This window comes from Solea senegalensis, linkage group LG11 (genome assembly GCF_019176455.1).
Source record: "Solea senegalensis isolate Sse05_10M linkage group LG11, IFAPA_SoseM_1, whole genome shotgun sequence".
Taxonomy (NCBI): domain Eukaryota; kingdom Metazoa; phylum Chordata; class Actinopteri; order Pleuronectiformes; family Soleidae; genus Solea; species Solea senegalensis.
In genome coordinates, this window is record NC_058031.1 from 4868745 (window position 1) to 4886881 (window position 18137).

Here is an 18137-nt window from a genome sequence, read left to right on the forward strand (position 1 = left end):
TCCAAAAACAAAGCTGAAGCTGAGAGGAGTGCTCGTTTCCAGCTCCTCAATTGTGGAATGAGCTGCAGCTCTGCATCAAACAGGCCCCCACACTTCTTTGTTTTTATATTTTGCTTAAAAACAAGATTTATTGTCTTTGGCTTATAACCCAGAATGAGTTATGTCTTGTTAATCTTTTTTAGTCCTCTTATTGTGTTGATTTTGTATCTTGTGTACTGCGCTTTGGTCCAACCTATGGTTTCAAAATGTGCGTCATCAGTAAAATTGGATCGGGTTTGGACTAAAAAGGTAAAATCAGTAAAATTATAAAACTAAATAAATAAATACAATTAGTATGAAATGGTAGAATAAATGAGATGATATTATATTATATTAGTGCAGTGCCCAGGGTGGTTGTTGTTACTATTACACAGCAAAGGTTCAGTGACTTTTTTATTTGCATATGGTAGAAAGCAAAGACTAATACTGACATAATAGCATACCATAAATATGGAAAACTGAACCACATGGTTGCATAACAGTTGGTTGGTTGTCACCGGGATGCAGAGCTAGAGTTCAGTAGGGTGACAGCTGCAGGAAAGAAGCTTCCAACAGATATGCGAATAGCACTGACAGACACACACACACACACACATACAGACAGACGTTCCTGGAATTTACAGATAGATTTATGTAGAAATCCATTTCCCACGTCAGAGTATTAGGGCCCAAAAAAATAATACAGTTGTAATACTATGACATTTTGTATCATTATTTAATCTAATTTTAAAATTGAATTGCTCTGCGTTTCTCATCTTGTCGCAGCTTGCAGCTCTTTGCTCGATTAACAACGACGTTATTCTTTATTAGAGTCAAGTCGTAATATTACGAGAAAAAAAGTCTATGGAGTATATGGATGTGTTTATCTTAGAAATGTAAATTCAGCTGTGTAAATGATCAGGGCTGCTAATTTTAACTCATATTTATGTTTGTCGGGCCCCATGGGAGTGGAGTGGCTAGCACTGTTGCCTCACCGTGAGAAGGTCTCCCATTCGAATCCCAGTTCGGCCAAGGGCCTTTCAGTGTGTGTGTGTGTGCATGAGTTTTCTCCAGTATCCAGTAACATGCAGAGGTTCATTTTAATTGTGGTGACCTGTCCAGGGTGTGACTGCGCCTCTCACCCTATGTCCAGCTGTTTTGGCTGCAAAGGTTACACACTGCAGATTTAAGTGGTATTTTTTGTTTAACTTGTAAATGTAAACAGAAATGTTCTCCGCTAAAGATTCACCCACATTCATGCACAAAGACGCACAAAACATGCACACGTATACACACGTAGTGTCAGAAGAGGGGAGAGTGAGTTTGACTCACTCTTTGAGCTACTAATTAACATTAGGGAGGGGATATTTAATCACCAACAGCCAAGATAAGATAATCCCTGAAGATGCAGAACTTCAACACATATTCAATTAAATGTCCCCCACACACACACACACACACACTGACAAATCTCCTTCAGAAGATGTTAAGGTCAAATCTCCTGCCTCTGTCAAGGTCAGCAGCTCTGATAAAAACAAAAGTCAGCAGAAATACAGACACTGTGATAGTAAACCACTCGAGCTCTATTTAGTAACATTAGTAACATTAGTACAAGTTAGTATTCACACGTGGGTTACAGTGTTTCTCTGGACAAGGTGTGGATGATTTCATGATTTCAGTATCTGATTTCAACCCTCACTTCAAGCTGGTCAAGTCAGAATCACAGAATCACATCCACTGCCTGAAATGTCCTTTATATACATCTGTTTAAATTACTTGAAGCACTTAATTATTATTATTAAGAAAAATAATAATAATAATAATAATAATAATACTAACAAAAATTCCGTGACTAAAAATGCCATCCGTCCTAGGCCGGAACAAGTTGTCATATTCAAATCAAAACACAACTACCAAAATAAAAAAACGTGCAGTTGAACTGATCTATTTTCATTTGTGCTACTGTCATTGGAAAATTAGAAACTGTACTCATATCTCAAAGTTCTCCTCCTTGCAATAGAATGTTTTTTTTATAGTTTCTCAGCGTCTCACTCTGTGTCTTCCCACCTCTTGCTCTTGTGTCCACAGTATTCTGTTTGCAGACATCGAGGGTTTCACCAGCCTGGCCTCTCAGTGCACAGCTCAGGAGCTGGTCATGACGCTCAATGAACTCTTTGCCCGTTTTGATAAGCTGGCATCGGTAAGGAGACGCCGCGTCGTATGTATTTTTGTCAAAGGAATAGTTTCACATTTTTGAGAAAATCGCTTTAGCGGAGTGGACTGTGACCAAGTTTGCTGCAGACGCTGAACTTTTAAACATAAACAAACGTGCGATAGATTCAGCAGCTGAGTTAAAATAAGAGAAATAAATCAAAATGCCTGTTTTATTTGGATCGATTAAGATTACTGTTACAAATGTGACTGATTTATGTGAAATCAAACTGTTCCTTTAATTATTTTTAACATCACACACCTTCTCTTTAGGAGAACCACTGTCTTCGTATTAAAATCCTGGGCGATTGTTACTATTGTGTGTCCGGACTGCCTGAACCGCGGGCTGACCACGCCCACTGCTGTGTAGAGATGGGCGTGGACATGATCGAGGCCATCTCGTGAGTAGTGGCGGTGTTTGCTTTTTTTGTTGTTGTTTGTTGTGTTTAGTTTAATCGTCCTCCTTCACACTCACTGATCCTCTGGGTCGTTTGTTTGTTTGTTTGTTTGTTCGTTTGCAGGTTGGTGCGTGAAGTCACGGGCGTCAACGTGAACATGCGCGTCGGCATTCACAGCGGACGCGTGCACTGTGGCGTCCTGGGACTCAGGAAGTGGCAGTTTGATGTGTGGTCAAACGATGTCACGCTGGCCAATCACATGGAAGCAGGCGGCAAAGCAGGGTAAGGGGGGGAGAAAACACGGGGTCACATACGCTTGTAGAGGAACTATTTCTATGTCTTGTTTATGTCTGACAAAAGGTGACAAAATAAAAAATAAAATATTCGTATTCAAGGAGATTAAAGCTGTCAACTACCCATCAACTTTCTTTTGATTTGCTGCTCACTTGATCAATTCTAATCAGTGAGAAAGAAACATACGTATGTAGATAGTCTCAAACAGAGGACCCCTTTCTTTCCTAAGCATGTGAGGAAACTACGGTGGCCTTGGCTAACCACAAAAGATGTCAAACGTATTCTGTTGCAAAATACAAAAGGCAAAAAGGCAACATAAACCGTTATACACTTATAAAAACAATAACCCTTTCCTAAATGTTACAAATTGGACTTTTAAGTTTCTGTATAAAGTAGGTTTACTTGAAAATGCTTCCTAACTTCTGTAGTTGGGTTCTCTTCTCTCTATAATAGTGTAAGGTCTCTGCCTGAGATCATTTATATTGTGATATGGTGTTATATAAATAAATAGGATTTTATTTAGTTGTAATTTATGCTATTATGTTACATCTGTTTTTAAATCAGTATAGATAGATAGATAGATAGATAGATAGATAGATAGATAGATAGATAGATAGATAGCTAGATGTGTGCAACATTTACAATGACAACACATTTACATTTACATGTCGTCACATGTTTGAAAAGGAATAGGCAGAAGTATAAACCTATATGTACCGATGCCCCATTCCTATTACACACACCTCAATATATAGACTACTTTATCCCATCACCAAATATTTACATATTTACAGTCTTTTATACAAAGTTGTTAATGGTCTGAGTACACAACACAAGAATATTTCCATCACCGTCCTGGATTAACCTGCTGTTCTTCATCCTTATATTTATTTAAAATGTGTATTTTGTATATTCTTTTAAACGGATTTATGTTTTTTACTCTGCATTAATTCATCTGTTGTTAGACTGTTCCATATGTTCATAAAGGATGACTTTCATTCGACTAATCTTCATTAACCATTAGTCAAATAATCATAAATCAACATTCACAACAATAAGCTGAATTTCACACTATTGTCGAACGATGGGTAAACTTCTCTTTTGTTTTTTTGCCTGTGCAGGAGGATCCACATCACTAAGGCCACACTGCAGTATCTTAACGGAGACTATGAGGTGGAGCCCGGCTTTGGTGGCGAGAGGAATGCATACCTGAAGGAGAACAGCATCGAGACCTTTCTGGTCCTTGGATGCAGTCAGAAAAGGGTCAGTGCACAAAAAGCCTCACACACAGCTCAGTGCAACTGTAAAAGGTTTTCATTCTCATTTTATCGGCCTGGACGTGGAGGTTTGATGCTTTTGGTGTTTGGTGAAATAGCCCAAACTTTCAGGGGCTGTGTGGACGTGATTCCTCTGGCACAGTTTAGAGTTTAGAGACTATGCAAATGAATGAGGTGGCTTCATCGTTTTCATTCTGAAGAAGCAGCAGAAGCTGGTTAACGAGTTCTGTTTAGTGTTAATCATTGTGTATGAGTGTCGTGGTGAACGAGAACCTTTCTGTCATTCGTCGTGAGCAGAAGGAGGAGAAGGCGATGATGGCGAAGATACAGCGGACGAGAGCCAACTCTAACGAGGGGCTGATGCCACGCTGGGTCCCAGACAGGACCTTCTCCAGGACCAAAGACTCTAAGGTCTTCAGACAAATGGTGAGACTCAACATTAACACGCCCGAAAAAAAACAAAAAAACAGACTGCAGCGCGTCTGTGCAAGTGTTCATTTTCGTCCATTTGCTTTCTTCTTCAGGGGATCGATGAGACGTCCAGTAAAGACAAGTGAGTTCTGACACTTAATGCACTCATAAACGTGTGTTTGGAAACCGCTTCTCTCTTCATCTCCCATCTGATCTGTTTCTCCTTCTCCTCTCTGTGCAGCCGTGGCGTTCAGGAGGCCATGAACCCGGAGGACGAGGTGGATGAATTTCTCGGGCGAGCCATTGACGCCCGCAGCATTGACCAGCTAAGGAAAGACCACGTGAAGAAGTTCCTGCTCACCTTCCAGACTTCCAGCCTGGAGAAAAAGGTTCAGATGAAGACTTACATTTAATGTGCTTGCTTATCATTTCTGTATGCAGCTGCCCCTCCTGATGCTCCTCCTCTTTTCCCTGTGATAGTATTCTAAGAAAGTGGATGATCGTTTTGGAGGCTATGTTGCTTGTACTCTTCTCGTATTCTGCTTCATCTCCTTCATACAGATCGTCATTTTTCCACAGTAAGTACTAAGTGCACTCACCAAATAATCCCTAAATATTTGCTCAGTACCTTTACATGCACAGTTTAATCCAGCTAAGGCCGTAGTCTGACTAAGACAGGCAATCGGACAACTTGAGTCTGAGTATACATGCGGAGGAGAAAATCCATTTACTCGCGCTGTACGTCTGACTCCGCCTCTGTAGGTGGCGCTGTATTTCCCATATTTCACGCTAGTGCCTTATTGAATCAGTTTCCTGTTGACCTTTACGTCTCAGAAAAACACACAGCAAATGGTGAGATGGGGTGAAGTGGATCGGGCTTTGGTTCTGTATGTTTCCTACCTGCTGTACAAGTCTCTTCGTCAGTCCAAAAGTGGGTCTCTGTAGCTTTCGCTCTAGCTGACGCCATCGTGTTGTTTTCCGGCAACAGTACTGCAGGTTTTACTGAATTATTGTCTTAGTCCGACTAAAATCGGGCTTTTAAATGCACGGTTTTTGTTACAGCTGTGGCTTTGCTCATTAAATTTGGACCTAATCATTTTTTTTTTACATTTTTACCGTTTAGATTTTGGTCCCTAGTCACACAAAAATGGCTAAGTGAGTGAGGGGCATTCTATAAGTCAGTGCATTTACAAACATGTTAAAGTTTGGTTTCAGATCTCAGTCGGACTAACATACCTGGATAATTTGTTTCATAGTCCGATTACTCCTACATGTATACACTTAGTCGGACCAGAGTCGTTTCCAAAATCTCCTCCCTGGTCTTTGACCTGGAAATAGAAGGAGACGGCGTTTAAACTGCAGTACTGTTGCCGGAAAAGAACAAACAACATGATGGCGTCAGTGAGAGCGAAAGCTCTATATAAAACAACACGTTTGGACTGATGTACAGCGGGTTCGAAACATACAGAATCCACAGCATGATCCATCTCGCCATTTATATGTGTTTTTTTGTGACGTAAAGGTCAACAGGTTGTCTGGTTGTCTGTCTTAGTCGGACTACGGCCTTAGCTTGATTAAACTGTGCATGTGAACGTACTGACTGAAATCTAAACATATTAATTGTGTTATCACCTTTTACTGCGTACATGAAGCTGGATTTTCTGTTGATTTTCATGTTAATCTTTGTAGTGAGAGCAGTAAAGTGAACTTGAAACTATTTTCTAAGAGATGATGAAATCAAGAGTTTAAAAGCGTTTTTCTGCAAACTGTCAACCATAAACATAATAATCACTAAAGTCATGAGTAAATGAATTATTAACACGGTAACACCATTAACTATAGTTTATCAATTCTCCACAAATGGTATCTCACCTGTGCTCAATAATAAAGCTGCTGTCAGTGTAACAGTTGGGTTGAGATGTGTTTTTAATGCCGATCTATTCTAACAGCTGTCAACTGATCTGTGTCACGGGTGCTTTTTGAGTTTCTTACAACAATTTATCCAAGAATGAACTCCACAGTGAGGCAGTCCTCTCTGCTTGTGAGTTTAGGCTGTTTGTCAGTGAATGAACGTCCCTCCTTTATCAAATACACTCACGAAGTGAGATAGAGAGCGTGTCGGGAAATGACAATGTCGACTATGGACAGGAAGTGAGCCAAAAGAGGACTAAGTCTGCAACTGGAACTCGTTACATGCTGTATTATAAAGTAGTTAATCATAATAGACCTAAAAGGTAATGTAGAAGTGATAAAACCCACTGCAGCACACAAGGACTTCAAACACCAACACTTACAGGTGATGTTTACATAAATGTTAATGTTTGTCTAGAGGTTTATTCAAAAAAACTCCAAAGCTTCGGTATTGTTGTCATTGCTTTAGATTAACCAGTTTGACTGCGGCAGCTTTTATCCCAGACAACAGCTGATTTGTGAAACAGAAACAACATTCTTTGTTATAACTGCACTCACATGTTCTTTCCTGCAGCACCCCGGTCATGCTGGGAATCTACATCAGTATTTTCTTCATCCTCGCCAACATCCTCTTCATCTGTGCCATATACTCCTGCATTAAGGTTAGTGGAGCTCATTAAGACACGTAATGGTTTTGGTGTATTTACTGTATGAATAATATGCAACTCGTTCATCTTTGCTGTTTGTTGTCACATGAAGCTCTTTCCAGGTGCGATGCAGACTGTTTCCAAGAAGATTGTCCAGTCTCGCACCAACAGCACCCTTGTTGGTGTTTTTACCATCCTCCTCGTCTTCATCTCTGCCTTTGTTAATATGGTAATGATGCAAGTAAACGTGCGACACAAACACACAGACATCACTGGAAAATAACAAAACAAACGAGTACATTTTAATCGTCATCAGCGTTTCCCGATCTCCAAGTTTAAACTACATGATACATTTCTTCTTCTAACCAAACTGCATCACAACCAGCTGCTGGTAAAAGGTAGGACAGACAGACCAACAGACAGAAACATTGTTTCATCAACAAAATGAACAGACACTAGGTAATGACAGTAAATCTGTGTAATGCAGCTATACTGATGCTTAAAGCAACACTATACAACTGTTTTTTAACCTCAAGGGGGTTAGCAGGTAGGGATACAATGAGAAGTGTGTAGTATGTAACATCTGTTTGGGTTTTCTGGCAGAAATTAAAGATACTACCCATAAATATGTTTTATATAAGCGTATAATCAGTTTAAATAAAACAATCTTCTCTGTTTCTACATTAACCCAAATGGAAAAACCAGCCAGAGCAGAGTGAACATGAACATGGAAGAATGTTCCATTCCTGGAAAGCAAAAGCCACCATATAGTTTTCTGATGCACTTGGGAAATGAAAGAGGAATTTTTGGGTTTATTTCAAATCTGCAGTTTCACTGTTTATCAGTTGTCACTTATTTTGACACACTGGCCCGTTAAAGAAATGCAGCTGCTCAAACTGCCACAGTCATACAACACATTTACACGCACAGTATAATCAAGCTAAGGTCATAGTCCGACTAAGACTCGATTTATTGGTTAGTCTGACTCCGCCTCCATAGGTGGCGCTGTGTGTCGCTATAAGCTAGTGCATATTTAATCAGTTTCCTGTTGACCTTTACGTCACAGATATGTATTGAATTATCCAGATGTTAGTCCGACTAAGACTAGCTCGATTTTAGTCTTACTATATATCTCAGTCCGACTAAAATCAGACTTTTAACATGCATGTAAACGCCCTGAGTGATAACAAATTCAAGAGTAGTGCTGAACTGAGGGTCAGTCAGAAGGCTGTTACATAACAGACAGTGACAGTGAACATTAGAGGTGACTTAATGTCTTAACTTCACTGCTGTATGTTCGTCAACCGTCACTATGCCAGTAGATCATTGTTTAGGTGAAGCTCTATTTACGCCCGTGCACACGGAAACACAGAGGTTTACGCACACAGAGCTCCGTGAGTTTAAGTTGGATGTTCATACCATTCTGTCCTGAACACGTGTATGTGTGTGATTTTGCCGCAGTTTGCTTGTGACACTACAAGCTTGGCGACGTGCGTTGCAGAGAAGCTGAACACGTCTGCGGCGCTGGTGACGCCGTGTCTCATCCGCAGCTTGAATGTGTCAGTGGACGGGGGTCTCGAGAGTTGTCCCAGCCAGGGTCCGTCCTGCCCCTTTCCCGAAGTACGTTCATTTCTACTGTTCATCAGCGTTTTGCTGTTTTAAAAGTTTGTGTCTCGTGTGCAACCAGTGGAGCCACTTTGAAAAGACTAAAAAGTCACATTTGCATCTGTGTGTTGTTGTTTTTTTTCTGAGACGCGCTGATTAAACCTCTTTTGTGGTGTTGCCGTCTGCTGTCAGTATTTCAGCTACAGTGTGCTGCTGACGCTGCTGGCCTGCTCAGTGTTCCTGCAGATCAGCAGCATAGGGAAGCTGGCCCTCATGCTGCTCATCCAGCTCATCTTCCTGCTGCTGGTGGAGTGGCCACAAGTAGCACTTTTCGACAACGCGGACCTCTTTGTCACCTCCAATGCCATGTAAGTGTATATACAGTGTACTGTATATATGTTGTTTAAGTTAGATTGTACATAAAGCTTCATCCCAGTTCATTTCATGAAAGTTATTTAGGGTTTTTTGAGTATAAGTGTGTATGTGAATAATAAAACACAACCTCCAAATCGTGGTGTATTAATTCTAATTCCTGTTTATTTTGAATCTCTTCACAGTGATTTAAATGAAACTAGTGCTCAATGGTAAGATCTTATTACATTGTAATTTATATCACAACAATTATAATGCTCTATTTACCAAAGTGTGTTTTTTTTTTTTTTTTTGCACTTTTAGGTCCAGTTTCAATGAAACTACAAACCAGTGGTAAGAATACGTTCATTGATTCTACTCCATTTCTCTCATTTATCCAGTAATGCAAAGTAATAAAGTACATATACTTGAGTGCTGTTTGTAGTCATGATTCTTGTACTTTATTAATATTTTCCCTTAAGTTTTATTGCTTCCACTTCTTTCTTTCACTGCATTAGTTCAGGTGTTATTTTAGATAAAACTTTAAGTTTTCCACTGGCAACAGTTTATTTTGAATGTGACATTCTACAAAATGAGTACTTTCACTTAATGTACATTTGAAATTCTCAATGTGACAATTTTGTCCGAAAAAGACTCCTGCCACTGTTACTAATTCCGTAAATGTGCCTTTAATGACCATGTTGTCGTCTATTTGCAGCCCATTTGTTGTGACCAAAGTGTCCCTGAGGGTCATGACTCCAGTTATCCTCACAGTCTTTGTCCTGGCACTGTACTTGCACGCGCAGCAGGTCGAATCCACTGCACGCCTCGACTTCCTGTGGAAATTACAGGTATGTGCTTTGCCGCGCCACAAGAGGGCACCGTCGCACCACCAGACTAATGAAGGCTGCCTCACACAGATGTGGTTTTGTACTGTCACAGCTGAATATATATATCTAATAAAGACTCTTTGATCTCAGGCCACAGAGGAGAAAGAGGATATGGAGGAGCTGCAAGCGTACAATCGTCGCCTTCTCCACAACATCCTGCCTAAAGACGTAGCCGCCCACTTCCTGGCACGTGAGCGGCGCAATGACGAGCTGTACTACCAGTCCTGTGAGTGCGTGGCGGTCATGTTTGCCTCCATCAGCAATTTCTCAGAGTTCTACGTGGAGCTGGAGGCCAACAACGAGGGAGTGGAGTGTCTGCGGCTGCTCAATGAGATCATTGCCGACTTTGATGAGGTAAATTTTGTTGACGTGCATTTGTGAAGTAGCACCAGTCATTACTGGTGTGTAATAAGATTGGTTAAATGCAGACATAAATTCACTATGATCAATTTGTGTGTGTGTGTGAAAAAATAAGAAGTTCTCATTCTAATTGGTTCGGACCAGATGTGACTCAAGTCTGACTTAAGTTGCAGTTTTGAGGACATGAGACTTGCTTGGGTAATGTTGGTAAAACACTCGACTCAGACTTAAGTAAAACGACTCGACATTTTCTCAAATACTGAGGGGTTAACGTGACAATTTGTCTTTGAAACACGGAAAACATTGAGTGTCTGCTTTTGCAGTCTGGTGTACAAACCTGGCAACCGAGCGACACCAACACCACACACAGGTTAGGTGGTTGCTATTTAACGTCTTGGTGGGTCAAAAGCTGGTTATGATAAGCGCACGAAACGCGCTTATCATAGCATAATTTTTTTAGATTAATATTTCAAATGCATTTCCATGGTTTAATGTAGGCCTAATGTCAGTATTCTAAAATTTAAAGCCATGTAGGTTTTTTTTTTTCATTTTATTAATGTTAATTATGTGGGTTTTTTTTTATTATAAACAATTCAGTTGTATGGGAATATGAAGCAGTCCTTCCATATGTTTTTACTTCTGTTACATATAAAACTTATGCAGTTTAAAATTGCTGTCATTTTATATTTAAATTTGGAATATCTGGGAAATCACAGTCATGTAAGAAAACACTAAAGATTATCATAATACAGTATTATAGGGCTACAGGAGCCATATTCTTTTCTTTTGTTTTTTCCAGACAAGTTGATTTACTGATGTTATCGCGACATAAAAATGACCAGTACAGCTGTAACAGCTGAATCCAGGATCAGAATATCCAATCCACTTTGGTTGGTGCCAAGTTTTAATTTGATGTCATTTTTTTCATGTCTCAGATCATCAGTGAAGAGAAGTACAGGCAGCTGGAGAAGATCAAGACAATTGGCTCCACCTACATGGCGGCCTCGGGTCTCAACGACTCCACCTACGATAAGGAAGGCCGTAGCCATATTACAGCACTGGCCGACTACGCAATGAGACTAAGAGAACAGATGAAATACATTAACGAGCATTCTTTCAACAACTTCCAGATGAAGATAGGTACCGGAAAATGACTTAACTTAATATAATTAAAAAATAATACTTAATAAGTACTAACAACAATGCTTTTATTGATGCAATGAGATGTATCCTTTATTTTATCTTTGCTTCCCAGGGCTCAACATTGGACCTGTGGTAGCAGGGGTTATTGGGGCACGGAAGCCTCAATATGACATCTGGGGAAACACAGTCAATGTGGCGAGTCGTATGGACAGCACAGGTGTACCTGACTGCATACAGGTAAAGTTGTAATGTTTTATATGTTCAGTAAAAAACAATACAAGTTATTAGTACTAATGTTGATGCTGCTTCATTAACAAAAGGTCTGATACATAGTGGTGCAAGATAGCAGCCTTGTTCTAACGCCACAAAAGCTAAATTATCTTTATTTTATAGCAATTATACACTTGTGCAATGATAGTATATTTAATATCTGCCATTAAAACCTTCGCCTTATGTTCCACATATATGTGTTCTCGCTGTCTAGCAGATGCTAAAGTAAGTGGTGATTGTTCATTTATATAGCACATACAATAATAGAAATGTAGGTATAATTTAGGCAAATTTGTGACATTAGGCATATATGGAATCATCCCTTCGCCTAGAGCCCCAGGGCGCTGTCCTCTCCCATGCCCAAGCAAGGGACTCCTCTGCCGGACACAAGTGCCTCATGCACCCCTCCTCCCTGGAGCTCCAGGATTCTTTTTCTACTCTGCTAACACACGTGCCCCTATTAATATTGTTAATGCCATTATTACTGGATGTTGCGAAACTGAAATCTGCAAATAACTTCCACAATTGTGTCAAATGTAGTCTATTCTGATATATTAGCAGTAGGAGCAACCAATATACTGGTACGCATTTTTTTTCTTAGCACAATTTTCCTCAAATTTGGAGAATTTCCCGACATTAGCAGCCAAGACCTATGTGTTCTGCGATCCAACACAACCGGGTTTAGTTTACGCTCCGGCCACTAGATGGTGGCAAAGTGCTTCCAAGTTTGATCCTTGGTATGTGTGGAATATGTGTCAACCAGCAATATTGGGATACATACTGTACACCACCACCTGTGCAAGTTTAAAATGTAAATCTATAAATATACATTTTTGTTTGATTACATCTCAAAGTTGATCATTTTTTTTATTTAAAATGTGTGAATATGGGACATTTAACTTGAAATGTCTCTAAAACTGTACAGTTAAATGTCTGATTTACAGTATGCTAGTAGTTATAGATGTCCTGAACACAACCCAGTCAGAACTTATGTAAAATGTAAATTTTACTACGTCTCAAAGTTGATCATTTTTTTATTTAAAATGTGTGAATATGGCACATTTAACTTGAAATTTCCAACTTTGCCGCTCCCTATCTCGTACACCATGCGACATTAAGATAAACGTCCAATAACTCTAGCTCCTTGACCTGTCCACAATGACCTTATTTTTATTTTACAATTACAACATGTAAAATATGTAATATTTTGTCACCAATTTGACAATAAATCCTCAATGCAAAAGAAAAAGTGCTAGAAATCTTTTAAGTGGACATTTCAAATGTATGCAGCGTCCTGTAAATGTGCCTTCTGGTCTGCTCACAGGTGACCACAGACCTCCACCAGGTGCTTTCAAACAAAGGATATGTGCTGGAGTGTCGCGGCGTTGTTAAAGTCAAAGGTAAAGGGGAAATGACGACCTACTTCCTGAATGATGGACCGCCCAACAGTTAGCAGCGGCAGCAGCGGCGGCAGCAGCAGCGGCAGCAGCAGCAGATGCTGGGAGGATCCCCACTGCATGGACACTGCACCACTGAGTGAGGACTCACCGTGTGAGGCAATGGCTACAAAGCAGAGATGCCATCACTTGAATCCCAAGCAAAGAGGAAAGGAAAAACTTTCAAGACTCCAAAACAGAAAGTGTTTCTTGATGAGAGGAAAATGTTCTCGGGTTGCGTCTGCCATTTTGGGCTCACGTACACATGTTGAAGGACAAGTGTTTTTCCTCACGTCTAGCCTCTCTCTCAGGCTTTTTGAAAGATGCAAAGTCTGTTTATTTAAAACAACGCCTTTTAGCCTGTGTCAAAAGAAGATTACCGCTGTACATAAGGCTACTTTTTATTGTTTACTTTGTGTTTTGTTTATTTCTGTCATTATTTTTTTTCTCCCACATGAATTATCAACAGGTACTCATGTATCGTTTCTGAATTATTAATAATTTATTTTGGATCTCAGTGTTTTTGTGCAAAGAAAAAAGGTCCTTTTATGAAGAAGTGTGAACACGTACTGCACAAATATCCAGTTTATTACACGTTTAGGAGGTGTGTATGTACATGCATATTTGTGTGTGTATGAATATATATGTATAAACTGAAGGAGGAATATATCGACCAAAGACTAAAGTATTTACTAAAAGCAAGGCAAGACATGTTTTAAATGTTCTCGCTAACGTCAGCAATGACCACCGCCTCTGTTCTTTTAGACAGCAGGCCTGAACCTTTTGATTTTTTTTTTTATTCTTTTTTTTTTTTTTGCCAGGCTGCGACGGCTGCTTCATTAGTTTCATAACATATGTACAATTACTTTGTTTTGTCTGTCGATTAGGCATCAAAAAGCAAAACGATTAAAATGGAATCGTTTTGTATATATATACATATATATATATTGCCCACAATCTTTAGGAAAAGATGAGCAAGGATGTTTTTGGAGAGCGTTATATATGAAATGTATATTTTGAGAGTAGAAGTGGCTCCGGCGAGAATTCATGATCACTTCCTGTCAGATGAGTTCCTCCTAGAGCTCGAGCAGCCCGTGCACGGCGAGTTTCAGCCATAACAGTATGTCGTCAACAACAACAGCTCCTTCCCTTTCAGAGATGTATTTTTTTGGTCCGAATGGAAATGAAGGCACTCGGGTCATAGAGTTGTTCCAGAGCCATCGGGGGGGCTTGGGATGAATGGATGAATGGGTGTGGGAGGTTGGATCAGGGGGTTGGATTTCAGCGCAGTAGTCCCCAACAGCCCGATTCTTCTATGAAGAAGAAGAAAGAGATGAAGGGAAAAACAAAAAAACATCGAAACAAATATTGATTTTGACTGAATTACTGTGCTTTGTAATCCTGGATGGGGCATAACTATTTTCACTGTGAGGTTTTTATGATACAACAAAACTTGCTTTCTTGCCAAATCATAACCGCTTTGAAGCATGTCTGATTGTGGTATCTCAGTTTTTTTTTTTCAACTTTTGTTTTTGTTTTAATGTGAGGTATTTTTGTATCACTTCTGTATCCCATCATTTGTATATTCTTAATATTATTATTATTATGATGATTCTGATTATAATTATTATGCTTATTCTGATGATTTCATTCCAACGATAAGGATCAAAGACCAGCACGCTTTCTCTGTAAAAAATGCCAGTTAAGAAGCTCACGCTTACTGGTAGCAACTGATCAACTGCAGCCAACAAACTCTGCCATTCACTCCTATGAAACGTACAATACAGTATTTCAGCTGGCGGTAGGCGTGATCATGTATAGTAAGTAATAACCAGTAGCTGCCTTTGCAGCTGAAACCGGAGTGTACGTATGCAGACACACACATATAATATACAGATGATTCACTGTGCTTTTTTTAAAAAAACATTTATTTATGCCACAACTGCAGTATTGTAAATCTCAGTCAGACGTAAAGGTGACCTCTCCTTCCACACGTGAAGTTTCCCCTGGTTTGACACTGTGTGAGCAGGACAGGCAGCGTGAGTGGGGTCGACATGCATTTATTCATTACTCACTCAGTTTTGATTTGCCTTAAGTTAATAAAAAAAAAAAAAAAACAACATCCTAGAATAATACTAAAACAGGAAAGTGTGCCTGCTCGCTCTGTCTGGACTGCTGATGTTTGGACTGGGAGGACAAAAAAGAAAGAGAGATAAGGGCTTGTGGAATTATATTATTATTGCAGTGATTCTGAATCAAACTCCGGGAGAATCAGCCCTGACTTAAAGCTCAACAACGACAACAAAACACTTGATCATGTTTGTACCAAAGCCAGCACTCGCAGCCTTGTGCTATTTGGTCACTCCTGTGCAGCGGTATGATATTCGGCCTCGGGAATGGTGGGTGCACCAGAGTACAGTAATGTAAGGGAGATCACCAACTATCACGCCAACTGTGACCAATGAACGATGAGATTCATTTAAGCAAAGAGTTTATAGAATGGACTTGAGTTTATAAAAAATGTGCATTGTATGTATTCTATTTCTATTGGCTGTCCATAGACTTGTGTTGATTGTTAACTCTTGGGATGTTTTTTTTGGGGGGGGGCGGGGTGAAGCGAGGGGAGGAAGGTTGTCCCCCATACTACTGAAACAGTGTTTTTGCTCAGGCCTGATGCATCCTTTCCATATTTGTTTTTGTTTCATTTGTGTTTTCCTTCGGTTGGAGGAGTCGAGAGGAGGGGGAGTGTTCTGCAGAGATGAAGGACAAGAGGAGTTTGAGGACTATGACAAAGAGAAAAATAACATTTCCCCTTGAAGAAAAAAAAAATAAAAAAAATAAAATCAATGGCAGTTGATTTTTTCTTGTGGTCATATATTATTTTACTCATCATGTTACTCAACAGTTGGGAATCAGAACAAAACCTCAAGTATCGGTATCGATAAGCAGTATCAGTATCGATAAAATCTTACTACCATCCCTAGTGTGTAAACAGTGAAGTATTAAAAGTTACATCCGAGAGACAGTTAGCCTGTGTTTTCTGAAGCTCCCAGCAATCATCCATCCATCTTCTAGACCGCTTTGTCCTCCACGTTCACAGGGGGCGCTGGTGTCAGTCCTGGCTGACATAGGGCGAAAGGTGGGGTCACACCCTGGACAGGTCGCCAGGCCATCTCAGGGCGGAGTGTCCAGTTTTTGGAGGAGGAGTGGGAGGAAACTGAAGAACCTGAAAATCCACATGGGGAGAACATGCACACCAGTGGCAGGTGGTGATATATTTGTTTTTGTATTTTAATGAAAAGTGTGTGCATTCTCAGTACTACAGCGAGTAAGTCTGCGGTAAACATTTTCCTTGTTTTTTATAAATTATTTTTAGATGATTCTAAATCATGGGGCCAATCATGGCCCTCAGTCAGATTTTGTATGGCCTGCTGCTCCTGTTTTATAATGTATTATTTATGGCCGGGGGGGGGGCCATATTAATAATAATAAAATCTGGTGAGGAGTTGCGTTTTGAAACCAGAATTCAGGGTTTGCAACCCAGCTGTGGCCGACGGCTACAGCCATTTATCTTTTATTGTGTTATTTTGGTATTAGACTGTGATAGAAAGGCAGATATTTTTCATTGTTTCACTCCTGCATGGCTTACATTTGGTTACATAGCCATTTAAAAATGACAATTGTGACAATGAAAATAAAATTATTTTCATTGTCATTGACATTCAAAGAAAAACAATGAAAGACTAGTACCATCAGCGGTTCTGAACAGGTTCGAGCTCGAAACGAGTCCCTGTATTTTTTATTCTGCCGTGGGTGTTAACTGCAATATTTTCGAATATCTATATTTTTAAAGAAGAAAAAAATTCTACTGATATTTATTTTGTCATCATGAATTATAAATGAAACAGTTAAAAACAATGTGATGTGTTATATATATAGTATGTTACTTTGAAACCAATGATATTTAACAGTCTGCGGTTGGATTAAGCAGTGAGAGAGTTGAACATTTTGGTTTTATTAACAAATAATCTACCGCCGAGCCTTAAACCTTTTGTGTAAATTACTGGATTAACCATTAACCAGCAGGTTCCCTGCTTTTCTCTAATTAATCAGAGATTATGCAAAAATAAAAGCTTGAGTTCTGAAAACTGATCTGTTTTTTAAAAAAAAAAAAAGTTGAGGAAATACTGTATCTCAAACTGTTTGAAGGTCATCAACAGTGGATCTTAACTGGGCTGAGGGCGCCCTCTGCTGTTAGAGGAGAAGCTTTGGGTTTCAGGGGCAGTTGTTTCATTTAGTATGGTTGTGGTTTCTTTCTCTCAAGTGTGCACAACATTTAAAAAGGTGACTTTCTACAATTGATATAGTTTTGACTTCCAAGTAGTGCTCGACAGACTTCTAAAAACAGGCTGAAACACTGGTGTTTCATTTAAAGTTCTGTTTTATTTCACGTGTGTTTTGTGCTAAATGAGCAGATTTGAGATGTATTTTGCTGTTTGTTATGGTGAGCTGTGATTCAATTTGTTGTTTAATTTTTATTCCTTTCAATGCTAACATACGGGCGTTTCATTTCACAACATTTTCAACAATTTTCTGTTTTCATGTGTTCACAGAAGCCAGTGTCCGTGTCCACAAACCGGCAGCAAAACACACAGACTGGATTTCACTGACTGAACTGGATGTGATTTACCTGTGTGAGTAGACAGACTCATTTCTTGCTATTTTCTTTAGTTCTTTCTTTCCTTTCTGTCCTCCTTTCATCCCCTCTTTTGTCCTTTTCCCCTTCCTTCCAGATGTTGTTTCTGTCTACCATCGCTCCTTTCTTTTCATTCCTCATCCCTTCTTTCATTTCTTTCATTCTTTCATCCCTGCCTTCTTAACTTCTCTTCCAGTCCCTTTTTTTGATTCAATGAAG

The 18137-nt window shown here is 39.6% G+C and overlaps 1 protein-coding gene across 2 annotated transcripts in view; it reads left to right on the forward strand.

The window, feature by feature from the left end:
• LOC122777042 (adenylate cyclase type 6-like) overlaps positions 1–16015 on the forward strand; it is a 47653-nt gene extending 31638 nt beyond the window's left edge. For both annotated transcript variants that reach the window (XM_044037981.1, XM_044037982.1), the window contains exons 6-24: positions 2107–2218; positions 2503–2630; positions 2751–2909; positions 4043–4184; positions 4496–4624; positions 4723–4751; positions 4851–4998; positions 5090–5187; positions 7095–7182; positions 7280–7396; positions 8629–8787; positions 8965–9140; positions 9330–9356; positions 9448–9477; positions 9842–9974; positions 10104–10367; positions 11309–11513; positions 11629–11753; positions 13111–16015. In XM_044037981.1, the coding sequence (XP_043893916.1) occupies positions 2107–2218; positions 2503–2630; positions 2751–2909; positions 4043–4184; positions 4496–4624; positions 4723–4751; positions 4851–4998; positions 5090–5187; positions 7095–7182; positions 7280–7396; positions 8629–8787; positions 8965–9140; positions 9330–9356; positions 9448–9477; positions 9842–9974; positions 10104–10367; positions 11309–11513; positions 11629–11753; positions 13111–13239 (2398 nt within the window). In that variant the 3' untranslated portion in view covers positions 13240–16015. The remainder of the gene's footprint in view (positions 1–2106; positions 2219–2502; positions 2631–2750; positions 2910–4042; positions 4185–4495; positions 4625–4722; positions 4752–4850; positions 4999–5089; positions 5188–7094; positions 7183–7279; positions 7397–8628; positions 8788–8964; positions 9141–9329; positions 9357–9447; positions 9478–9841; positions 9975–10103; positions 10368–11308; positions 11514–11628; positions 11754–13110) is intronic.
• The last annotated feature ends 2122 nt before the right edge of the window (positions 16016–18137 follow it).